The sequence below is a fragment of the Fringilla coelebs genome, assembly GCF_963513975.1.
Source record: "Fringilla coelebs genome assembly, chromosome: 1".
Classification (NCBI taxonomy): domain Eukaryota; kingdom Metazoa; phylum Chordata; class Aves; order Passeriformes; family Fringillidae; genus Fringilla; species Fringilla coelebs.
In genome coordinates, this window is record NC_140028.1 from 104,199,904 (window position 1) to 104,224,131 (window position 24,228).

The following is a 24,228-nucleotide window of genomic DNA, read 5'->3' on the forward strand; positions in this document are numbered from 1 at the left end:
CAGTTAAATTAGTACATCCTATACTCAAAACCATTATATGCATGTGCTGTTCTTTCTATTGTCGGATGGTATTGTGACTTGCCTTTGAGGCAGGGCAATCAGATTTGTTGCTAAAGGATCCCTTGGGGTGGATTAAAGTAGAAAACCATGAAATAATTGGAATAACAACAAATTTTATTAGAACTGCGTTGAACCTATAAATAGAAAACACTGTAATGGTTTGGAAAGGAGTATCTAGCTATTCTGAAGTGTGTGATCACCCTAAAGAGGAAAACTGGAAAGAAAAAAGAGGAGAAAAGACAAAGATAACCACCATCTGTGGCTCCAGTGATGTGTGGTTGGTTGTGGTCTGTGGTTGTGATACACTGTAGGAGTCCGTCAGAGATGGAGGCTTGCATAAGCATTAAAATCTGGGGGTTCTATAGCCCTCATCTTTCCAGTAAACAGCCCAGTACCTCCTCCAGGAGGAGTAACGGACATGTACAGTCTTCTTTCTCAAAGATCTTGGAAGTCTGGTAGTGTCAAGCAGGGGTGTGAGAGTGTGTGTTCAGGGGCTAGACAAAGTTTCTGAGCAAAGGTTTTGAGTAAACTTTCAGAGTTTTGCTGCTTATGGTGCGTGAGAGAAACTTTCATAAAAAAACCCTTACCCTGCCTCTGCAGTTAAATTGTTTTAACAGCAGTTTCTCTTTTAAATCTAAACTAGCTTTTTTAAGGCAAAATTTAGTCACAAAATTTAAGTGGTTCACTGCAGATGGCATACTCATGTGTACACAGAATAGGCTTGATCTCTTGCTTCGATACTGCTGATTTGGTGTCCAGTAGTGTTTTGTGAATACTATAAACTAGATCACACATACAATGTCATAAAAGAATTGCAAATACTACAGAGTAGATTTTAGCTCCATATGACACACTGGGGTTTAGGAATTGTTGATTTCTACTGTCTTATTGGAGGTAATATTTTCATTTTATAAAATCATTGAATTTAAATTGTAGGAAACTGGGCCATCTTCTCCCTTTTTGAAGTATTTACCATAATTATAATAAATTAAAATTATTTGTCTTTAGATTTTCCTGGATGAATGTGTTTTGTCTGCATAATAAATGAATTACTGTGTAATAGTAAGAACTGATTTGAAAAGTAACAAAGCAAAAGTATTGCAAAGAATCACACAGAGCATCTGGACATGCTTTCTTGTTGTTAGAATAACTGTAAAATTGTATAGTTGACATCTTGGAAGGGTTGTCAGTATCTTTATCTTATTATCTTTATCTTAGTTGTTCCAACAACTTTGTGCATAGGATACGTTGTGGTGCTTTTTTTAAGGGTTCAGAACTGACTAAATAATGCCATTAAAGCAAAATCTTGTGTGATTAGACTTATTATGTAAATTTAAAGAACAAACAATTTAAAAGAATATGCATATTAAATCATAAACTAGAAATGTAGCTAAGAGCTTCCTTGTTGTATTTATGGCAGGGTATAGTTGTAACTTGCTTGGAAGTACAGCTGCTGGCTCAAACCTGCAGATTACTTTAAGCTGAGAATTACAGTCTGGGCGGGGAATGTCTGTGCACGGTTGTTCTGCTTTTTATGACTGTGAGTTACTGGGCAAAGACTGAGATAAAAACATGGACCTTCAATCCTACCAAGAATGACCCTTCTTGATGAGAAAAATTGGGAATGTTTTAATGATCCAAGTCAGACAGTTTGGGGGAAAGCTCTTTGCACACACATATGCCTTTTCATTAAAAAAATAATTGTGTGAATAACAACATCTCTATAAGGAAAGCATTTCTGAAAGTGATTAAGATCTTCTGTGTAAACGTCACTTGAAAATATAGTATTACATTTTTATTACTATTATATATTATCTCTGTAAACAAAAATGGAGGGGCAAAAATTCTTAACAATATTTTTCTGTCTTAGACACTGTACAAATCCACCAAAAGATCAGGAAGTGTGATGGCAAAACACTACCTTGGTGTTCTTCAGGGGAAAGTGCTGTAAAGCCAAATTCTGTAACAGCGATGATAATTCAAACAAGTACTGAGCCTTTTGGAGATGATTGTGCTGTGAACAGGACTACTGAAGAACAACTTCACAGTGGTGAGGATAAAAATGTAGATGTGATAATACAGACAGGCAAGGACCACAGCACTTCAGGCTTTTCCAGTCAGGAGTGGAGCGACCCAGGTGGAAATGTGATGGATATATTGAATTGGGCCAGACCTCTTCCTGCTCTACTTTCTCCAGTACAGCTTTCACCACTGACTACACAGGTGAGTTTCAGGATGCATCTGACTTGGCACTTAATTTGGTCTTAAAATTACTAAAGATACTAAAGAAATAATGATTTTATATTCCTGGGCTTTTTTTTTTTTTTTTTTTGTATCAGTATTACTTACACATTGAAAAGGTCTCTGTGTGCTTAGATCCATATAGATACTTCTTTAACCTTGTAGCATACTGCTTGTGGAAGGGAGCAAAAACATAATCTTCAGAAGTGTATGTGTCATGATTGAAACCCAGTCAAAAACTAAGTGCCATGCAGCTGCTTGCTGACTTCCTTACCAGCAGGATGCTGGGGAGAATCGGAAGAGTAGAAGTGAGGAAACATGGGTTGAGATAAAGCCAGTTTAGCAGGAAAAGCTGTGCATGCAAGCAAAGCAGAACAAGGAATCCATTCACTCTTTCACATGAGCAGGCAGGTCAAGAGGGCTCCATCATGCATAATGGTGACTTGGAAAGATAAATATCATCAGTCCAAATGTCCCACCGTTCCTTCTTTCCCTCTCTTTATATGCTCAGCATGATGTCATAATGGTATGGGATGTCTCTTTTGTCTGTTGGGGTCAGCTGTCCAAACTGTGTTTCCTCCCAACTTGCTGTGCACCCCCCCCCAGTGCTCTCACCAGTGTGGCAGTAGGAGAAGCAGAAAAGCCCTTGATGCTATGCAAGCACCACTCAGCCATAATGAAAACATTTCTATATTATTAACACCATTTTCAGCACAAATCCAAAACATACCCCCCTTTCTGTGAAGAAAATTAACTATCCTTGCCAAAACCAGTATACAGTCACCTAGGTCTCAACTTGCTGCCATATTTTACCCGTGGTGCAGACTTAAAGTCCCAATTTGTGTTCAATATAAGCTTGTCTTTCATAGCAAAATTCCAGAGCTTGAAAGTTAAATCCTGCTCAAATGCTCTTTTCTGGTAATTTTAGAATGGAAGTAGGTAGGTAAAGAAGTCTCCTAGTTTTTACAGAGGTACTTTCATTCACTATGAAGAGCAATGGTGGAGAGGGTTGTAATTTTGTTGACCAGCCTTAATCTCTCAAAACCATTGCATGTCAGGGCCTAAAGTGTACTTGTTTAGAAAAGTAGGTCCTAAAACTGATACTAGGGTTCAGATTATTAACTTTGCTTTTTTTTTGATTGAAGGATATGTTCTTGGGAGAAGTCGCAGGTTCCAGTGATGAAGAAGATGATTGCAGTAGTTCTACAGTGGAGGATATTTTACAAGAAGACCAAGTTCAGCCTCCGAGTTGTAATGTTATCAGCCCTGGTGATGAGTGTAACAGACAGTGCAAATCATGTGAGCATGGTTTTGATGCAAAAATCTCACTTAATCTGAGTTGGAATGAAAAGAATATTCATATCAGTCCTAAGATGTCAAGCAAGGAGAGAGATGCTGAAAGAAAGCAAGCTGAAGGTGCTGCTCTAATGACAAACATGGTAACTAACAAAAATTGTTTGGAGGAGAATTCTGGGGATGTGGAAACGGAGAACAGAAAACTAACTGGAGCAACAGCACACAAATCAGAAGACATGGAAGAACAGAAAGGAGATGGTGAGGACATGGACAGTGAAGAGGGAGATTCTTCAGTAGATTTTATGATACACAGTTTCAAGCCTCAGAATCAGATAGAAAAATGTAGTGTGGTAGAGCAAACAGAGGAGAATGTAACCTTAATTAGAGCTGTTGATAATGAGGGTACACATGAAAAATGTGGTGAATTAGTGAATGCAGAGAGAGAGAAATTAGTAGCACAGAGAGAAACTTCCAGAGAAGCATCTGTTCTGCAGAGTGTTTCTCATTTCCTGTCAAAGCAATGCATTGTGCTTCAAAGAGAAGATGCTGAGGAAAAATCTGATGTGTTGATAGAAAATGAAGTGGTTGAAAATAAATCAAAAAATGTTGTCAAATTAACTAATATGGCTGGAGCTATTGAGATCTCTGCACACTCTCAGTGCTCTGAAATAAAATATGACAGTGAAGAGATTGGGGAGAAACAACATATGCAAACAAAAGACAGTGTGAACAGTGAATGTGAACCAGAGACTGTTAAAGTCTCTAGGCATTATTTACCTGTATCTGCTGCTGAAGGAATGAGAACTTTGTCAGTCTTTCCAAGTTATGAACACCTCAAAATTGAAGACATGAGTATAACCAGAGCTCCAACTCCTGAACTAACTATGAAATTTAACAGAGGAAGTGTTCTAGAAATAGCTGAATTGTCAGAGCTACTCCATAGTGCAGAAAATGTAAAACTTGCAGATATAAAGGAGGGGGTAGGTTTACAAAGCAAACCACATCACGAGGAAGATGGTAGTAATTTATCTCAAAGGAAGTCAAACTTAGAAAATATACTTGCGCTGCCAAAGACAGCATGCATTATTGGTGCAGAAAGCAGAGTAGCTAAGTGTGAATCCTCTGTGTTAGATATTACAGAAGTGAAAGGTGAAATAAAACAATCTGAAAACTTATGTAAGACATTAGAATGTGGGCAGTCCAAATCTCAAAACTTTGGACTGTTTGAATGTCTAGAGACTGAAGTCAGAGTTAATGCAGAAGACTGTGGAGGGGAAAGCAGTGAGTTGTTAGCAAGAGGCGATACAATTGAATCTATCTTAATAGAAAGTAATCCTTTTTCTCAGGAACAGTGTGCAAAACCTCTGACTCAGCTCCTGGTAACTGAAAATAATAAATGTGATGAAATAGAAGGGAAGTTAAATAAACAAAGCAGGGAATTGGTGTCTGAGACTTGCTCCAGTTCACTGAAGCAGGAAAAGAATGTTGTGAAGAAAAATGCTGTTTTGGAGATCAATTGCCAGCCTACTTCAGAAATGGAATATAGAAGTGGCTTGGCTTTTGCTGCTCAAAAGGACTTGGAGAAATGCTGTATAAATAATGAGGAAACCAATTCTCCTGTGCAAGTGGGAATTGGCTTGGAATCCACAAGATCTCCTGATCTAAATTTCAGTCTTCAGAAAGTTGTTGGTTTCCTTGAAACTAACTTAGCAGGAAAGGCTGCTTTTTCCTGTAGTTGGGAAAAGAAGGGGCATACAAATTCCATTATGAGTAGTACATTTAACTGTTCTTCAGATAACTTAGAAGAGGGTGCTGAGATTCTGTCTACTGAACAAGTCAACATGGGCAAAGAACTGGGCTGCCCTGAGAGAGAATATGTACACAAAAATGAAGAGAAATCTTCAGATAAGGATCAGCCAGTAGATGAAGAACCTCAGGCATCTGTTAAATCACAGATCATATATGCAAACCCATGTAAGAAGAATGCTTTTCTCCAAAAGTCTGATTGTCAAGACTCAGGATGCAGGACTTCTACGTGGAAGGTTAGACCAGATCCTTCTAGAACTAATTCACTAACAGGTGGGGGAGAAAGTAAAGAACTGAATGGTTTTGTGGGTTCTGGGAAAAATGCCATAATAAAGTGTAAAAATGATTTTGATATGCCAGAGCAGAGCAATGACTCTGAAGAGAAAGACTGTTCTATACAAAAAGTTAAGTATGTGAAGTGTTCTGAATGCATTCCAATGTTTAGAAACAAACTGAGAGCTTCCAGCAGAATTGCATTGGATGCTCTGGAAACTAGTGCAATTGTTGATGCTGATTACCAAGTATGTGAGCTTCATTCAGTGATGCACCCAGGAAATACTTTCACAGTTAGTCACCTAAAAGCAGACACTGTCGTGGGTATGAATACACACTGCGAACCAAACAACTCTGGAGATACTGCAAATGAGTGGTCAAGTGTGACTGGGGAGAGTTATCCTGAAGACTCAGCCTCTTGGAAAACAGAATGTATATTAGTAACCTCTGAAAATACTGAGAGTGCTAATGAACTCATGGAGTCTAACATAGCTGGATGCATCAGTCACAGTGAGGAAAGTCTATTAAAATCCGGAACATCAAAAGAAAGCCCTGTGACGCCAAATGCTTCGAAAAATAGGTTGCCACTATGCAAGATGTTAAGCAAATTCTCAGAAAATTGCAGGCTGACTGTAAAAAACAGTAAATTAAATGCAAGAATGTTAGCACTGGGCAATTTCTTAGAAGAAAATGATTCTGCTAAACTTCAGTCAAATGGGAAACGAGGTTTCTTACAAAGTGTTGATATGGGGATCTCAGTGTTTGAAGAATATAATAATAATAATCAAACTTGCACTGCTTGCAATACAGGAGAAAGCAGCACTGATATTATCATAGATAGTAGTACAAAAAAAATTTTACTCAATTATCTTCCAAATCCAACCCTCTCTGATGTAAGGTGTAGTTGTCAAACAGTTGGTCAGCTTTCTGAACCACAAAAGACAGTATTTGAGAAGTTACATATGGTGGAATCAGAGTCTTGTGCTCTCAAGAAGAGCAGTAAGTGGAAGTGTAAAGAGCAAGAACCATCTGAAATCCTGACTGTTTCTACTGAAACAGCTGCCCAAGTAATGCATACAAAGCTGTCAAAGAAACTGTTTCAAGGTAAAAGAAAAATAAAGACTCTTAAAGTTGCTCAGCCAGTTCTTGCAAATACTAATACTTCTATGGCAAAAAAATGCTCATCTGAGATCATAAATAAAATCAGGGAAGAGATAGGTCCTCCTCTGCCCCCCTTGCTACTGCCTCTGATTGCTACTCCTCCAAAAACTGCCTGTGCTGTGTCCCCAATAATGTCTTCTACAGGTCAATTCTCTCTGCTTTCCCCTCTTGATGACCTGCTATCCCCACTATGCAAAACTCCTGTTCTTCCTCTCATGTCCCCATTAACAGATACTTCAGCAGTAAAATCTATTTTTTTTTCTCCTCCCTCACCCTCAGAAATGGCAGTAGGTAGAAGGATTCGCTCCTCACCTTTGAAATTTTGTACTTCCATTCCAAAGCATGCACTTCCCGTTCCAGGAAGATTTCCTCTCTTTGCAGCAGTTAGTGCTGGTCCAGGCACTCCTCAGGAGAACTCTGTGAAAATATTGGACACTATGTATCCGGAGCTGTCTGCAAGGGCAAGGACACTAAACATTCTGAAAGGCAATATTCAGCTTAACCGATGTGCTTTTTCAGACAGCCAAAGTTTGCCAGGACCTGTGTCTCAAGCAGGTGGATTCAAAGCAATTGCATCTACATCAACTGCCTTTGTTAAAGCTCGGAGGAATTTGAAATCTGATAGTAGCAAAGATGAAGACAAAGATGTGCAAAATCAGCAATTCTTTTCAAATCATCTTGGAAAAAGGACACTACTGCAGGTATCTACACCAAGAAGTGCCAAAAGACTGAGGCTGGACAGTGAACCGCCAGGGATGGAGCCCAGTGAAATTACTGCCGCTAGAAATACTAAAAATACAATTTCTGAAATGCAGGATGCTTTCCATGGTAAAAGCTATGAAATCAGTGATTCATCACAGTGTTCCAATTTAGAAGAATCACTACCAGTAAAGAAGGATTCTAACTGCCAGAAAGTTTCTTTGGCATTAAAGAAAGTTGCTGAGTCCTGTTTTGACTTGTTACCAGTTATCAAAGGTCATGTGTATGTTGGTAATATCTCAAAGATTCCAGTAATGAGAGATGAAGAGAGAGAAGTTGTCTATGAATTTGGTATAAAAAACAAGGTAAGTAGCATAATTTTTAATTTTATTATTTAATAATCACTTCTGTGCAGATAGAAAGAGTCTAAATTTGTAGTATTTGAATTCTCAATTGTTGTGGCAATGTCCTGTGCCAAAGTGTAGTCTTGAAAGGTTATTAGAAATCTAAATTTTTATAACATAAGAAAATACAGAACTGCACAAGAAATTACTGTTCAGTGGTGTCCAAGATGCAAAACTGCAGTTATAAATACATATGCTTTTCTGATGTATGCATGAACCACTTTATTTTTGCAGAACTTTTTGAAATGGACAGTATTAACTGTTGTAGGAGTTTCTCCAAAATTACTCTTTTTTTTTTTTTTAATTAAAAAGATAAACTTCAATGTATATACTGGTGTATAATTTAGTTCTATGTTTACCTTTACTATTCTACATCAGGTTATTAAATTTAATTTTATTGGAAAATTCTTCCCTTATTTTATTTCTCAGAACTTCCTTAGCATCAGTGCTGAAAAATTTTGCTTCAGTTGCCATCTTTCTCATAGATAATTTGTAGTTTACAGCAGAGCAATTCACCAATTGGTACATGGCAGCATTTTGTCCTGTTACAGTCCTGGTACATAATTAAGTTCTCCTCAGAAGCTGCTACCGAGATCTCAGGTCTCTTTGTTAGGAGTTGTCAAGTCTGGTAACTTCATAGAAGCAAGACTTGTAGCTTTATGTTTTCAGGTCCAGCCAGTAGCAAGCCCAAGTACATACTCCTAGTAGAGAGACATGCACACAGAATACGCCTACTCTTATTCCCTTGTCTGGTTAATCAGGTTGAAATCCTGGTAGAGGAAAATACATTCATATATATATATATATACAGATAATATGGATTTCCCCCAGCAGCTAACATTAGGCAATCATTATATTCAGTAGGTGACTGATATTCTTCTCACTTGTCTCATGCACTGACAAACTTAGAGACACAGAAGTGTACACACATTCTTCCAGTAGCTAGTCTGGACTTGTGTCTGGGCCTCAGACTTGTGGTCTTTCAGGTAGCTGGTTTCGACCTTCTGGTTCCTCCCAAAGCTAACACTCAGAATCCCTGTTGTCCACAGATACCCAGTCTGAACTGTGTACTCTCCGGCACCTGGCTCCTAAACCTCTTATTCTACTCACCCACTCTGAGGTCTCCCTCTAAGCATCCCCTAATAAGTCATGCACCCTCTGCACAATGCCCATATTCTTTTTCCTTGCATCTCATATTAAGTCCCATGTTACTATAGGCAGCAACATCTCCTCCCCATCTCCTGCAGTAGGTACAGTGATCTGGAGAAAGACTACTGTTAACTTACCTAGTAAATCTCGCACCTGAACAATGGGCTGTTTGTCCTTCTGTGGCATCTTTGGAAGTAGCTAAGTCAGGGTGCTAACATTTGCTCTAATTAGGTTATTTGGGTTACTCTACCTGTCATTATTCCTCTCCTTGTTCCTTCTACTTGCCATTATTCTCCTTATTCTTTGAGGAAGAGTGTTGTTAATCACATAACTAAATGATTTGTATTAAAACAATAGTAGCCCTCTTCTGCATTTGTTTATTGCTTGTTTGTTCTGGGAAGTTGCTTGCTCCTCCCTCTTTTTTCTTTCACTGGTTGCCTCTGATTTGCTTTCCTGCATTTTTATATATATTCAAACAGTATTCTTGCAAATAAGATAGTAGTTCTTTTTATTTGTTATGCCTGTAATGTTGTCAAGTATTCTTCAGTATGTAACAGTCTAACAATATATTTTGTGTCTTATAGCATTTAGCAGAGTCCTTGCTGCATGTTATTCTCAATAAGTTGAAAGCTCAGAAGAATGCCCCAAATTATAATTTCAGTCAGGCTCTGTGTCGAGTCTATGCAGGAATTTGTCGACAATTGGGAGATTTGGAAAGAGCTCGCCTTTTCTGCTATAGTCTACTTAAAGAAGGTATAGTGGCCTTATATCTTAAATGTGCTGTGTGTCTTTGCTGTAGTGTGTCAGAATTATTATGTTTGTAAAAACATACAGAAACCCTGTTCAAGGGTTGTTTTCCTCTTCAAGGCTTGTTTTCTAGAACTTTTTTCTGTAATGCAGAAATATAGACTGTCTAGAAGAAATACCCCTTCTCATAGTTCCATCACATCTGTACTGTAGTTTTGTGGTGTCCTGGGCTCTAAAATAAGTAGTCTACTTATTTTTCCAAGGAAATATTTGATTTAGGACACTCTGTACTTTCATTTCCCCACCATCTCCAAAATGATAATGTGATTTCTGTGAATTTAGCCTATTTGTCCTTTTAGCCTATTATTATTTTCTTATTTTAATTGAGTAGGTATTGATTCATAAAGTGTGATTTAAAACCAGGTATTTAACATAGTGTCAGGAGCCAGACAATACCTTGATCAAAACCAGGGTATTTTTATTATATGTCCTCCTTAAAATTTACTTTCTGTTATCCAAATTCTTGCTTTGTTAAGAAGTTTTTTCCATTTTCATTCACTTCCTTTACTCCCCTGCCTTTTGGTCACAGGAATAAAGATAACGCATACGTACTATTGCTAAGTTAAGAATCTTAGTTTTGGAAGATTAAAACTCACTAAGTTTGAAAATAGTGTACTGGTATCTGTGTTAAACATTAAAATAAAATTCAAGAGCACTGACAAGCAAAGTGCTAAAGCTTGAGATGGTTACAATTACTTGCTCTCTTTCATATAACATTCCTGTCTTTTTTTGTTTTAATCTTAAAAAGGTTTGTGATTTCATTTTGTTCTTAATTACCATTTTTTGAAGGGGTGTAATATTTTTGTTTGAGTTCTTTTTTAAATTCTTGTTTTCCCCTCTGTTTTTCTATCCTTCAGTCTGTTATAATTCTACTTTTACTTCTTTCATGTTAATAGTTTTAATACTGTGCCATGTTAGAAACTATTACTTGTCAGATATATATTTTCTCCGTCTAAAACAATAATTAATCTTTTTGTTTTGCAGTATCTTACTGCTTTTTCTTTTTGTGGGCTCTTGCAAACATTAAACATTCCCCCTTTTTTCCTTGCTTTTTTCTTTCTAAGAACCAAACTTTAATAACTAAATGCAGACTTTTATTGGATGATTTTCTCTTCTATACATTGAATTACATAAGTTTCTATTGTCATTGCTCTGTGGTTTTATAGTTATTTTTTGAGTGGGAACAGCTGTAAACACATCTTAAACATTGCTCTGTGGTTTTATAGTTATTTTTTGAGTGGGAACAGCTGTAAACACAACTTAAATGCTGTTTAGGCATTTTAAAATTTGTTTGGTTTTATTTCATTACTATGCATTTATTTTTGGGTTTTGTCTTTCACGTAGTTTCACATATTGCCATCAGAATTATGGCAACACAAGCTACACAATTACCAAATTCACTATGAACAGTCAGTATTGCTTCTTTAGACCAACATAATTTGTTGCCTTGATGACTTGTCCATCGTTTTTGTTCTGTTCTCCTTGCAAGTATTCTGCCTTAAGTGACTATAAATAAAATGTTACCTTTCTGCTTAATTTTCCTTTTACCTCTCCTCTGTTCCCTCCCTTTTTCCTTTTTTTTCCTTTTTTTTTTTTTTTTTTTAAATGCCCCTTGAACTCTTACTCATCGTTGAGTGAATTTTATAAGTGTTTCAAATTCCTGGGCAGGCAATTCTAGTTGTCAGTAATTCTAGTTCATCAGCAGTCCTGATAGAAAAAAGTGAATTCTTCACATGATGAGCAGCTTCAGAGTAGAAGGTCCATCCAAAACACTTCATTGAACTGTATATCCTTTATGTTCATTAAAGCTTCTTGATTTTATATATTTTGATATGTTTTCTAGTACTTAAGATCTTTCAAAAAATATAGAAGTTATGCTGAAGAGGGAAGGTCCATTCAGCTTTTAGATTTCATTGTTTTTTGTATAGTGTTTCAGGCACATGCATTCCAGTACAGCATTTCATGCATGAAAGTAGTATCTGCTTTTTTACTTATTCCAATGAATTTGTTATTGCTTACAGTCTACACACTCATGTTTTATCTTAGTATTTTGCCTTGGAGCTCTCAGCTTTGGTATTCAGAAGGGTCTTTTGGCTTCCCATTGATGGCCTGGAACTGTCCTGTCGATTGATGGTTGTCAGATACTTGCTCTGAATTACTTTATTGAATGAGGATTCTTCAATTATATGGAGTAGCACCAATTTTTACATCTATGGAAATATAAATAGGAGCATGTAACATTCATATATGCTCACATATATGTATAATATGTAATTTCTCTGACAAAGTCTGGGAAAACTGCTGAGAAATACCAGATTTGAATTGTGTGAAACTTCATGGCAACCTTGATATATATATATCCTTATATATAATTGCATATAATTTCACAGGTGTATGGGTGCAAGGTATTAGCAAGCACTGTAGATTTTTTTTTTTTTTGACTAATTCTAGTTTGGCCCAGTGATCAGAATGCTTGTTTGTGACTGGAATGTATTAGGTAGGTTGTTGGAGTGCATCTTCCAGTCTAAGTAAATCCTAAAAGAATCCCGTTTCAATGCTCTAAGACCACTCTCCTTAGTGAACTAAAGTGAAGTAAGAAAGAAGAAAGGGGAGGGAGTGAAATTACAATGGGGGGGGCGGGGTAGCTTAAGGGATGCTGGGGTTCTTCTGGTATTTCTTGTTTGGTTTTTTGGATCTTTTCTTCTTATTTAGTCTCAGGACTGAGATGTGCTAGCATGACTTCCTTTCCTTAGGCTTCAGTTGTGATGTGACTTCTGTGCCTTGTTTTCTACTTAGCTTGCTGAATGTACTAGCTTTTAATGCCTGAATATATTCATTTTTGTGTTTTAAAATGTTAAAAAATTACTTAATTATTTCTTTTTTTCCTTAGACTATCCAGACTCAGAAAAATTGATTTTATTTATCACAAATGTATGGTCTGACATATTTGTCTTCCAAGGTGCAATTAACAAAGCTATGCAATTAGTTGTCAGGAAGAGTGCAAACAATGAGATGCTGGCCTGTTTAAGTGCTTATCTCAACTGGGAACAGGTAATGTCTGATTTAATTGTTAGTATCAGCTTTTGTCTCATTTGGTTGCTTTGCTAGCTGAATTAAATCAAGCAACTTTCTTTTCTAATGGAGGGTGCGAATATCCCATGGAGGCTATACAGTTGCACAACTAATGCCTCTTCAGGCATTTTTCCCCTAGTTGTCTAGACCCTACTAGAATGCAGTACTTTTCTTGTTTTCCCATCTACTGAACATTAATAGTAAAGGTTGTTTTTAAACTTTTAACTAGAGCATTGTTGGACTAGGGAATTCTTTCCATCTGTAGAACTGTTCTTTGAGATGTTTCTTTCTTTTACTTTATATTGTTGCTTTTTAAAATATGTATTTGTTTTGTCTTTTGTAGTTCTCTGTGTCACAGGTAATATTTTACTACAGTTATTTTCAAGACGAGCCTGTCTCTTTTTGCTCATGATCTTTTTGCAAGGTAGACTGTAAATACTTGTTTATCACAAAAAAACTCAATTACATAAGCGTTGGTGTGATTTATACAAAACCAGTGATACCAGGAGAAGGATAATCAGGGAGAGCTGACTTCAAGCCTTTGAGCTGTTTGGCAGATCATTTCATTTCTATCAGCTTTCAGCAGGCACATATTACCATCCTGAAAAGAATGTTGCAAGGAGGGAAAATTGAAATCATTGGGAGCAATTCTATATCATGCAAATGGAAAGCCAGAAGTGCTTTGCTTCTGAAGGAGTTCGTGTAACAGGCTTGTGTGGCTGTTTAAAGGCTAGGGCCCCATATATTTGAGAACTCCATATTAAGGCCAGGCTTGCATCCTGGAAATAAAATAATTTTGTATAGATCAAGTGAAATCATATTGATTCATAGCTGTCCTAGTTCTGGCCAGAACAGGGTTAATTTTTGCGGTTGCCAAAAGGGGGCATGGCTGGGACCTGGAGGTTAATTCTGTACCACCTCACATCATTACCAGGGTTGTGGGGAAGGGAGTCTCTTCCAGGGAGAATAAGTCCCTTCCAGACCAGCATAGTGTGGTGGAGGGAGAGGTTGTGTATTGTTGTTTCCATGTGAATTGTTGGTCTCTCTTTTGTACCCTCCATCATTAGTATTTATTGTTATTGCTGTTTGTATTCTTATCTCATTGCTATTTCCAGTAAATTGTTCTTCTCTCAACCTGTGATCATTATATTTTGTGCCTCCAATTCTCCTCTCCATCCTGCCACAGAGAAGAGGAAGGGAGAGGAGGGAGGAAGCTAGCTGTGCTTTTGGCGAATACCATTCCTAAACCGTGATAATAGCTCATCTATTCCCTATCCTAACATGCTGCTCTTCAACTGCCTTGAGGAATGCAGTAGTCAGTGCTGTCATCATAGCCTTTAGGTGTTGTATTATCTTTTTTTCTTTAATCTCTGAAACCAGCTCTGAATTTAATTTGGTATCACTGAAATTACAGCCCCCTAAACCTCCTGCTTTAGTGCAGGAGTGAGTTAATTTGGCATGGATTTGTATCTGTTTGTTTTACTATTATATCACAGTTGTGATGTAGCATTAAGCTCTGGTATTCAGTTATGCTGTACTGCAGTCCCTGTTTAGCAAAGAGTTTGTATTCTCCATTCTATTAGGTTACAGCTTTTAGCATCATGCCAGTAGAGATGCACATAAGAATGTCCTAGTAAATGTTCCTGGAAATATTAATTCTTTGCACTCACACTACCTACTTTATTAATGGGTCTCTGAAATACAAGTGCTGCTGCAGCTGGGGAGAAATACCTCAGAATTTTCTGTATTGAAGATAGGAGATGACATCATCCTGTCTGTAAGCTCTGTTTTACTTGGGTAGAAATACAGATAATAGTTTCAAAGTAGATTGTGATTAACAGTCTGTTATACATATAATTTTAGGAGAAGATTGTTCTACTTCTGAAACTAAAGCTCACTTGGGATGGGTGTTTTTTCTGGGTAAAAGCATGTCATTTTAGTGACTTCCACCATGGCAGAACTTGCCAATTATATGAGGTTTTGTACTGAGGAGATCTGCCAAGCACCCATTCTGTTTATGTGATAAGCCTAGACTTTTTTAATACGTCAGATATTAAAAAAATGTTTGTTTTTAAATTTCCTTTCTTCCCTTAGTTGTTTAATTAGCAGAATGGTTTCACATTGTATATTTATTTATCTGAACTATTGGAAGTATTTGCTTGCAAATTCACCCGTAATGAAGAATAAAGAGTAATAAATTTTAAAATTATTTGTATTAGACTAATTATTAGCTATATTAGACTAATCTTCTTGCACTGGAAAAACACGCTTCTTACCTTAATGCTGCATTGAGAGAAATAAAAATCCCCAAATTGTAGGAGGAGATGAGAGAGTGGGTGTGAGATCTGTGTTTTCTCTTGTTTGGGTATTTTTTTCCCAAATTCTCCTTTTAGTAAAAGTGTCAAGAAAAATACCTAGTACTTGAAGGTTTTGGTTTATGTACTCTATTTGTGTTAATTCAACCCAAAAGTTGGATATGTGGTGTAAGATGCTGTACACAGTATCAAATACTTGCAAAGAGTTTGGTTCTGGGCTGGCAACTTTTTATGCATTAAGATAATTATCTTCTACAATTCCAGAGTTCATCTTTAGATGCTGGTATTATGGTCTCAAACCTGCTTCTAGAAATGCAGTCATGTACAAAAGTGGAATTTCACCTGAGTGAGCAGTGTGGAGAAGATCTCAGTGAAGATGCTTGGCAGTATATATTTGCTGTTGATCTACTCTGCTCTCATATGAAGTGGGATTGGACATATAATAATGTTATAAGGTATTGTGGCGAACACGTCTTTCAAATGTTTTTCTTTGTGCTTTTTCTGTGGTTTGTTTTGGTGGTGTATTTTTTGTTTCACAAATTCATCATGACTTAGCTTTTAGCTTTTAACATAATAAAATGTTGCATAGGTATTTAGAAAATGAGGATGTTCAGCCTGATGAGACCTAGATTACTATGTATGTGTGCATTATTTTAAGATAGGAGGAATGATCAATGAGGAAATGCAGTATTTTATGGTATTGTCCCAAAAAATGAACCCTGTTAGAGCTATTCTAGTAAAGAATTGCTTTCAAAATAGCTGTGTAAGATTTTGAGATTGTCTGTCAGTGAAGCAAAGTGATTGTCTTCTTCTGAACTTACTTGTTGAATTCCCCTTCCTCCACAGTAGAAAACGAGGGTGGAATTTCTGACATGAAAATAACACTGTTTCCGTGCTGGAAGTGAAATATATCCATACTCATTAATGTATTATCTTGATTTCAGTCTGATTTTAATTCTAAAATAATTATAATAGTTAGAGTCAATGTCTTAAATTTTCTTTGAACCTAAAATCCAGGATATGGACTGCTACCATACTTAACCTTGTCTGATAGACTCCATTTTGACAGCTACACTGATCTGAGAGCCTTGATTTTCTATATAGACTTAGGAGACATTTGTTTATCTGTGACATAACATAAAAGTGATACTTATAATCATTGTCTTCTATATAAATTCCATACCTTCAGATAGTAAAGAAGTTTTTTTTTTTGTTGAAATACTTTTAAAATTAATACAAATTAGCTTTAGTGAAACATATGTAGTCTTAATTAAAGCCATACCAAGGTGATTTTGTCTTGAGTTGTGCTGGTAATAGGTAACTAGGTCTATTAGCATAATTTTAAGGATTAAAAAAAGTCTTACTTTGGGTCATTTTAGGTTTAAAAATAAGCATCATATCCTACTTGTAACATACAAACTGAATTTTCAGTCATATAAGAAACTTCCAGAACATATCAGCATGACATTTGAAAGCAACACGATTTCATATTCATTTGTCAAGTCAGACTATGTAAAATTAGTAAGAAACAAAAGAGTCATTTGTGTATGAATACTATAACCACCCCTTCCCCTTCATGCAGTATGAGATTTTCCAATTAATTTTTCTTTCACAGCAAAGTGCTTTGGCCTTCTATGGATAACTGGATAAAGAAGAGAAAGGGGCATGAAACTGCTCAATCAATTCGTGATAGTGTTATAGCGTTGACACTCAGGCTAATTGGTAAGTAATATGAATTCTTGGTTGAACTTCTATTTTGTATAAATATGTCTTTATGAAAGTGTCAGCCCTGTCTGGAAAGGGGGTTGAAGTATTATTGAATTTTATTGGATCTTTATACAGGTATTTTCTGTTTATCAGCCTGTGGAAAGAAGGTACTTAAGTTTTCAGAGATGTCATATAAATTCATGATAACAAATACCAGCATGTTTTATGTATTTAAAATGAAATCATCTGTAGCCACATATAGAATCATAGAAATCCTGAATTGGAAGGAACCCGCTAGGATCATTGAAGTCCAACTCCTACCCTGTACAAACCAACCCCAGGAATCACACCACGTTCCTAATGGGTCTTGAAATCAGACAGGATTGGTGCTGTGACCAGTTCCCTGAGGAGCCTGTTCCAGTGCCTAACCAACCTCTGGGTGAAGAACATTTTTCTAATAGCTAACCTAAACCTCCCATGAGACAGCTTCATGCCATATAGTTTCCAGCAAAATGTATAAAATGCAGTTTTTTATGCAACTTAATATCATAATAAGTTTAAGTTAGATTAATTTATTTGGGATCTAGGTGGCGTTTGATGGAAATATATATAATTTGAGTTTTAATAAATATTTTCAGTATGTATGCTATATGACATGGTTTATTAAAAAAATGGCATTCTTTCTGAGTTTTACACTTAAAAATTGTAAACCTATAGGAGGTTGAATCAATCTGATGAAAATCTTCAGATCTTTAGTTACACAAGGAATAAGACAACTGTTGTTCCCAAGACAACATGGTAACAATAATTTTTTGTAGTTAAAATTTGCATTTTCTGTTGATACTTCAACAGACATTTGGGAAATATAAAAGCTGGGAAGTTGACTGTCTAAATAGTCAGATATGTAGTAACATTTTTTTTCTTTCAGGTCGATTAGGACAAATAGGTTTGAAGGAAGGCTATCTTGCTGCAGTGAAGAATATTAGTTCAGTAATTGGACTGTTTGTACAGCATGCAAAAGAGGAAGGTAACGTTATTTTAGAGGAACTTGAGTGCAACATCCACAATGTGAAGTTTTGCAAAGCCAGAATATAAATTAAGGCACACATGGCAAAACAGCCTGCTCTTGCAGTTTTCGTTTAACAGGTCAAACAGTTTTCAGTTTGAGTCCCTTTCTGTTACAAAGTTAATGAGCTATTAACAGTATTACCGTCTGTTTGAGACAGAGAAAAAATGTGAGATGGTTTCAGACACCTTGGAATTGGACTGTTTCATGTAAAGAGCCTGTCAGCTGCATTAGAGATGACTTAAAGGGTGATCAAGTTAAGATCACTTGAAGGGTGATTGTAACTTAAGCAGTAATAGCTAATTTTTTTACCTGAGCAATTTATGCTGAAGCTTACTAATAAAATTGTTGTACTGGGGGAAGGACAGGTTCTGATGAGATGAAACAAGGCAGTTAGAGCAGCAGAAATCCACATTGTTAAGTTACTCTGGATGTTAAGTACCTTTTGCAGTGAAGCATTTGATGATGTTTGGGAGCTGTTTTGAACCACCTGTATAACTTCTCTTCTTTGCAATCTCAAGTTCTAACTTGGTAGTGTTTGAAACACAGTGTATGTCTGTATTTCAGACGCAGTGTAAACCTGACTGCTTTCGTAAGTCTGATTACTCTTAACTGAAGTCACTAGATTCTCAACTCCTGAATGCCCTTTGAGTACTGAAAAGTTGCTGAATTGAGAAAACTGGAAAGCATTCGTATAAAATGAGACGTTATGGAATTTGTGTCCAGGTTGTCATCTTTCTGCATTATGGTTTTAGACATCACAACTGTTTATGTGTTTTATTTTCAGTTCTTAAATAATAGTTTCTATAGATTCAAGATTCCCTAAAACATTCTTGCTTATCAAAAAGTTTCTATAACCTGATTTTTGTTAACTTTTTGCAGCTATTCCTTGGGGTGTGCAGCTGGCAGCTGTATATTCACTATGTGACTTGAGTTCAAGCAATCCAGAAGGTATTGTTGAGGCCATCGGTGCCTGGAGAGCAAAAGTTCATAACAACGTCCCTTCTGCTATCACAAATGGCATAGCTGAAATCACCTCCCTTTGTGAAATGGAGCTAAACTAAAATATAGGGAAGAGGACTGATCTAAAGGAAGAAGTGCCTTACCAATTAAACAGTAGTTGGTTCCAGTTAAAAACCATACAAAGGTGTGTGTCTTCTTGTATTTCATGCTATTAATCAGAATGTCTGATCATGCAAAGCAAGGTCAAGTATTTTATTTGGCTTTTCTGTTTGAAGGAAGAGTTTTTAAAAAATAAACAAAAATACTTGCTTTTCCTAGTAGCTGATTAGTGATCTGAAAATGAGTGCATCTTGAACTTCTGATGTATTTCTGGTTTGATGACAATAAAAATCAGTAACTGTTTTTGTTTTTCTACCTACATCAGTTTGGAGTATGGACTACTTGACAGAATATTTGAAGACTTGAAAACATGGCTCTATTATTTTGTACTATTTTTATAAAGTAACCATTCAGATAGCAGAACATTCCACAGATTCTGCTTTATTTTGCTTGGGTTTAATAAACTTAATTTAAAATACTTGAGGAAAACAGGTAGGAATTGACTTTTTTTGTAGCCATCATGTATGGAGTAACAGATGCTAAATCTCTAAACTTGTATATATGGTGTATTCTTATTTGTCTCACATTTGCTATTGTTCCACTTGGAGAATTTTGTGTATGTAAATAGAGAGTTGATTCAAAAAAAGTTAATGTTTCTAATGATAGCTTCATTACACTCTGTTTTTGTATCTTTGATAATAAAAGAGATGAATACCATTGTGTTCTTGTTGACCTTTTAAATAACCGAGAGTTAGCTGTGTTTCTAGCTTGTATAAATACTGTTTTGGGGGACAGCAGGAAATTACCTGTTGAGGTAATTTCACTGAATGAATTGTTCATAACATTGCAGTTCTGGACATCTCTCCAAAAGTTTCTGGTATGCTTTGGAGGCTTGGGAAGTAGCATCTAAAAACTGTTGAAAATTTGTATTTTCACTGTGTGGTTGTGCCCATGTGAAGGGGTGAGCTTTGCTAATGCAGATTCTTATTGTCATGGGACCTAGCTTCTGACAGAGTTTTGTGGTGCTGATATGCATTGAGATTTTTGTGTCTCTTCTAAGTATGACTACCAGTGCAGTCTCCTAGCCCTCTGTGAGTTTCTTTCCTCTGAGGTGAAACTGTGTAGAGCAAAGTGGCCATTGATTTCAGTTGCAGCTATAGCTGCTTGCACTCTGGACATCAAATTAACCTCAGTGAGCTTACCACAGACAATTCAGTCAATGAGAAATAATCTAGTAGTATTGGTGATACCTGTGCACAATAGGCATTGCTACAGATGTCTGTCATGAAGGCTTCCAGTAGGGGTTCATATAAATTAATTTGCCCCAGGTTGAAGCTGTATGATATCTGGGACTCTGGGCATTTTGGTGATTGTGAAGCCTTTGAGGATTTTATGTGTAGCCTATATTTACCCTTCTTACACTAAAATGAGCACAAAATATTTAAAGTGGAAGAAGTCAAAAGAAAGCACAGGTTGACAATAAAAGAAAGTATGGATGATAAATCTGACAACTAAAGGAAATGTGAAACAGAACAAATAAAAAAGTAAGAAACTAAGTGAGTAGAGGATCACAGATGCTTCAGTGCAAAAATATTGCAACCCAAAAATCTTCACAGCAAATAGAAGAACTTATTTCCTTTAGAATTTGTAAAACACTGGCATTTGAAGTATGAGATTCACAGGAGAAATACCAGAATTTTCCTAGACAAAAAAATCTAAAACTACAAATTTGGAACCAAATGAAAAAAAAAAAATTCAACCTACCCTCAAACTATTTTCATGAAAAATATTCTGCATATGTAACTGTAAGAAAAATTTTTGTGTGTACTGGAAACATAAAGCTGATTTTTAAGTCTGTGTCCCTCTTAACTGCCCACCCAATCAAACTGCATTGGAATAAGTAAAATTAGAATAATTAATACCCTGAAGGTGTTTGTTTCTGTTAAATACTAATCACTCATCATTCATCAAAAAATATTTGCAACACCCACACACAGTGTCAAAGTTACCATACTAAAAAAGATATAAATTGTTGATATCCATAAAGGATAGTGATTTTCAGTAGATGGCATGCTTTATCCGTCTCAATATCTGTTCAAAATACTAAAGTCCCATTTTGTTCAAAATAGCCATTAAAACAGGGATTTACAGCTTTCTATCATCATTTGCAGATTTTTGCTTTTTTTTTTTTTTGTTCTCACACAAATATTGAACATGTGGCTTTTAGAAAACTATGTGTATCAGGAAATGTTCAAGTTTTCACTTCCTCTATGCCTTCTCATATTCCTAAACTAAAACATGAAAAACTGTCTTAACAGCTAAGACTTTATTGTCAACAATCCAAGGCTAGACAAAATGCTAACAGTCAAAATTCATGTCAGATTAAAATACTCAGCTGTAGCAGTTCTCCTGACTCAAATACAGGAGACAGTAAATGTGTATAATAGTTTATTTATAAGGGTAATTCTGACAGAGGCTTCTGAGTTCATAATGGTATTATTTGATATTTGAAAAATCCCTGATATGTATTGACTCCAGGAAAAGAAACTTGTCATAAATATTGGAGAGCAGTGTAACTTTGTCTAGGTGTAGATGAACAGGATGCTGGAATAAGTTATTCAAGGAAAAATTTTATTTATCTATTTTTCTTGTTTAGTTACTTTCATACTAAAAGTTATTTTTAGAGTGTCTGAATCCTAACATGTTATACTGGCAGAATTATTTGATTGTTTACTCAGTCATCCCTTGCTGGAATACAAATTTTGGACATACATACCTTTTATTGAACTTTGTTTCTAAAAGAAGTAGCATCTTTGGGCTAAGCTACGTGTTACACCACTAGGATATTTTCCAGGATGATTTTGACTCTCTAGGGATGGTAGGAAATATTTTTCAGTGTGAATTATTTCTTCATAAAATAAAAAAAATGTTGGACTCTAGATTGCTTAAAATTAATCTTTAGTTATTTGATCAAACTCTCTGAAACTGATATATGGTCTGTCCTAGCTTCTGCTTTCACCTGCCTGTTTTGAACAAAAAGGATTTCTGATCTGGACACTAGAATAAGATCAAAGCCATTGCAAGTTTTCCAGTTTGAAATGACTAATGAAATTACATGCTGTACTCTGTTTTAATTGATGAAACTGCATGTTTGAGTGGAAACCAGTTAAGAAAACCTGAAGATTTGTTGTAAAGAAGCTGAAATTACGTGGTTAAAACACTTTGAAGTATCACCATTTAGCTTACATTCTTCCCACTATACCTAATTTTTCACTTCAAGAAAAGCCTGCTGGCTCCTGAAATTGTGCAGGATGCCTCCCACACCCAATCTAGCACCAGTGCCAACTCAGGCTGCTTTGACAGCGCCAAGTGGCTCTTGCAATCTGCCATCAGGAACCTGGGCTGGTGAATTGTGTTTCCCAGGGAAAAGCGCTGGCGTTAGTGTTCAGGGGCCTGTGGCCCGGAGTGGCTGGGTGCCAGCTGAAATTCTGCATTGCGCAGGATGCCTCCAAGACCCAAGCTGCTACCAGTGAACACTTAGGCTGGTTTGAGAGAGTCAAGGGCCTACTGCAATCTGCCATCAGGAAGCTGGCTGGTGAGTTTTGTTTCCCAGGGAAAAGAGCCGGTGTTGGTGTTCAGAGGTTGTGGCCTGGAGTGGCTGGTTGGCTTCTGACATTTTGCATTGCGCAGGATGCCTCCCAGATCCAATCTGGTACCACGGCCAACTCGGGCTAGTTTGACAGTGCTAAGTAGCACCTGCAAACTGCCATTAGGAATCTAAGCTGGTGAGTTTTGTTTGCCCAGGAAAAGGGCCAGCGTTGGTGTTTAAGGGCCTGTGGCCCGGAGTGGCCGGCTGGCTGCTGAAATTCCACATTGCGCAGGATGCCTCCTGGACCCAAGCTGCCACCACTGTCCACTCGGGCTGGTTTGGCAGTTCCAAGTGGCTCCTGCCAACTGACACCACTTACCATGGCTGGTCAGTTTTGTTTGCTGGGGAAAAGGGCCGGCATTAGTGTTCAGGGGCCTGTGGCCTGGAGTGGCTGGCTGGCTGCTGAAATTCCGCATTGTGCAGGATGCCTCCCAGACCCAAGCTGGCACCAGTGCTAACTTGGATTGTTTTGACAGTTCCAAGTGGTTTCTGCAGTCTGCTACCAGGAACCTGGACTGGTGAGTTTTGTTTCCCAGGGGAAATGTTCAAATGTGTTTTGTTACCCAAGTGTCTTGGTTTAGAAAGACAGGTGCCTGCTAAAGGAGACAGAAGCCTCCCCTGAAATGGAGAATGCAAACTCTCCCCACCCCTCTGAATTGCTATGAATTTTAAATAAGGGGCTCTCAGGCAAAAAATATAGGAGCAGGAAATAACAGTTCTTTAATAGGGAAGGAAAAAATAAAAGGATAAAATGCAACAATGCAATACACTAGAACAACACTGACAGAGTCAGAACTCAACCTGACACCCCTGTTGGTCAGGGTGTTGGTAGCAGTCCAGTTGGAAAAGTGGCTGCAGTCCTCCTGGAGTGTCAGGCGTGGTTCTGTTGGAGCAGGGGAGTCCTGTAGGAAAGGGGTGAATTCTTCCTCCACAGATCCGTGGAAGTAGAAGCAGCTGCTGTTCCTCTGGGGAGTCCAGTGGAGAAAAAGCTGTGCTGGTGTATCAGAATCTCCAGATTATATCTGGGTAGGAATGCTTGGCTCCTCCCTCTGGGCGGAGCATCTCACAATGGGATGTTACAGTTCTTATCAGTCATGGGGTGACATTCAATAGCCCCTTATCAGCAGATGTTCCCTGCTGAGGGACCTTGATTACAATCACTCAGGAAGAGAGATAAGGAGAATTGCCCACTTGACACCAGACAACTGCCACACAGATGGCAATAGAATACATCTTGCCTTGAAATCTGAAACACCAGGGAAAGGTGTTCATTAAAAGTCTTTAATGTGTTCTGGTTCTTCCAGAAGACATTAAATGTGGTACATTAAATGTCTTCTGGAAGAACCAGAAGATATTGAAGGCTTTTATTTTTTCATAGGTGTAAGACCATTACGCTGAGGGTCTTCTTAATACTGTCAAGAAGTAAAAGGCTCTGCTAGTTTAAGCTAAAATGTTGCAGAC

General features: G+C 37.1%; 1 protein-coding gene across 3 annotated transcripts in view; it reads left to right on the forward strand.

Annotated features, from left to right (window-relative positions):
* Positions 1–19,826, forward strand: part of ICE1 (interactor of little elongation complex ELL subunit 1) — a 37,112-nt gene extending 17,286 nt beyond the window's left edge. Inside the window, exons 13-20 of one of the 3 annotated variants that reach the window (XM_084214101.1) lie at positions 1,931–2,283; positions 3,447–7,901; positions 9,674–9,842; positions 12,787–12,947; positions 15,548–15,738; positions 16,899–17,005; positions 17,919–18,017; positions 18,939–19,826. In XM_084214101.1, the coding sequence (XP_084070227.1) occupies positions 1,931–2,283; positions 3,447–7,901; positions 9,674–9,842; positions 12,787–12,947; positions 15,548–15,738; positions 16,899–17,005; positions 17,919–18,017; positions 18,939–19,120 (5,717 nt within the window). In that variant the 3' untranslated portion in view covers positions 19,121–19,826. The remainder of the gene's footprint in view (positions 1–1,930; positions 2,284–3,446; positions 7,902–9,673; positions 9,843–12,786; positions 12,948–15,547; positions 15,739–16,898; positions 17,006–17,918; positions 18,018–18,938) is intronic. The other 2 variants (XM_084214102.1, XM_084214103.1) reach the window with 2 other exon arrangements.
* Positions 19,827–24,228: the final 4,402 nt, after the last annotated feature.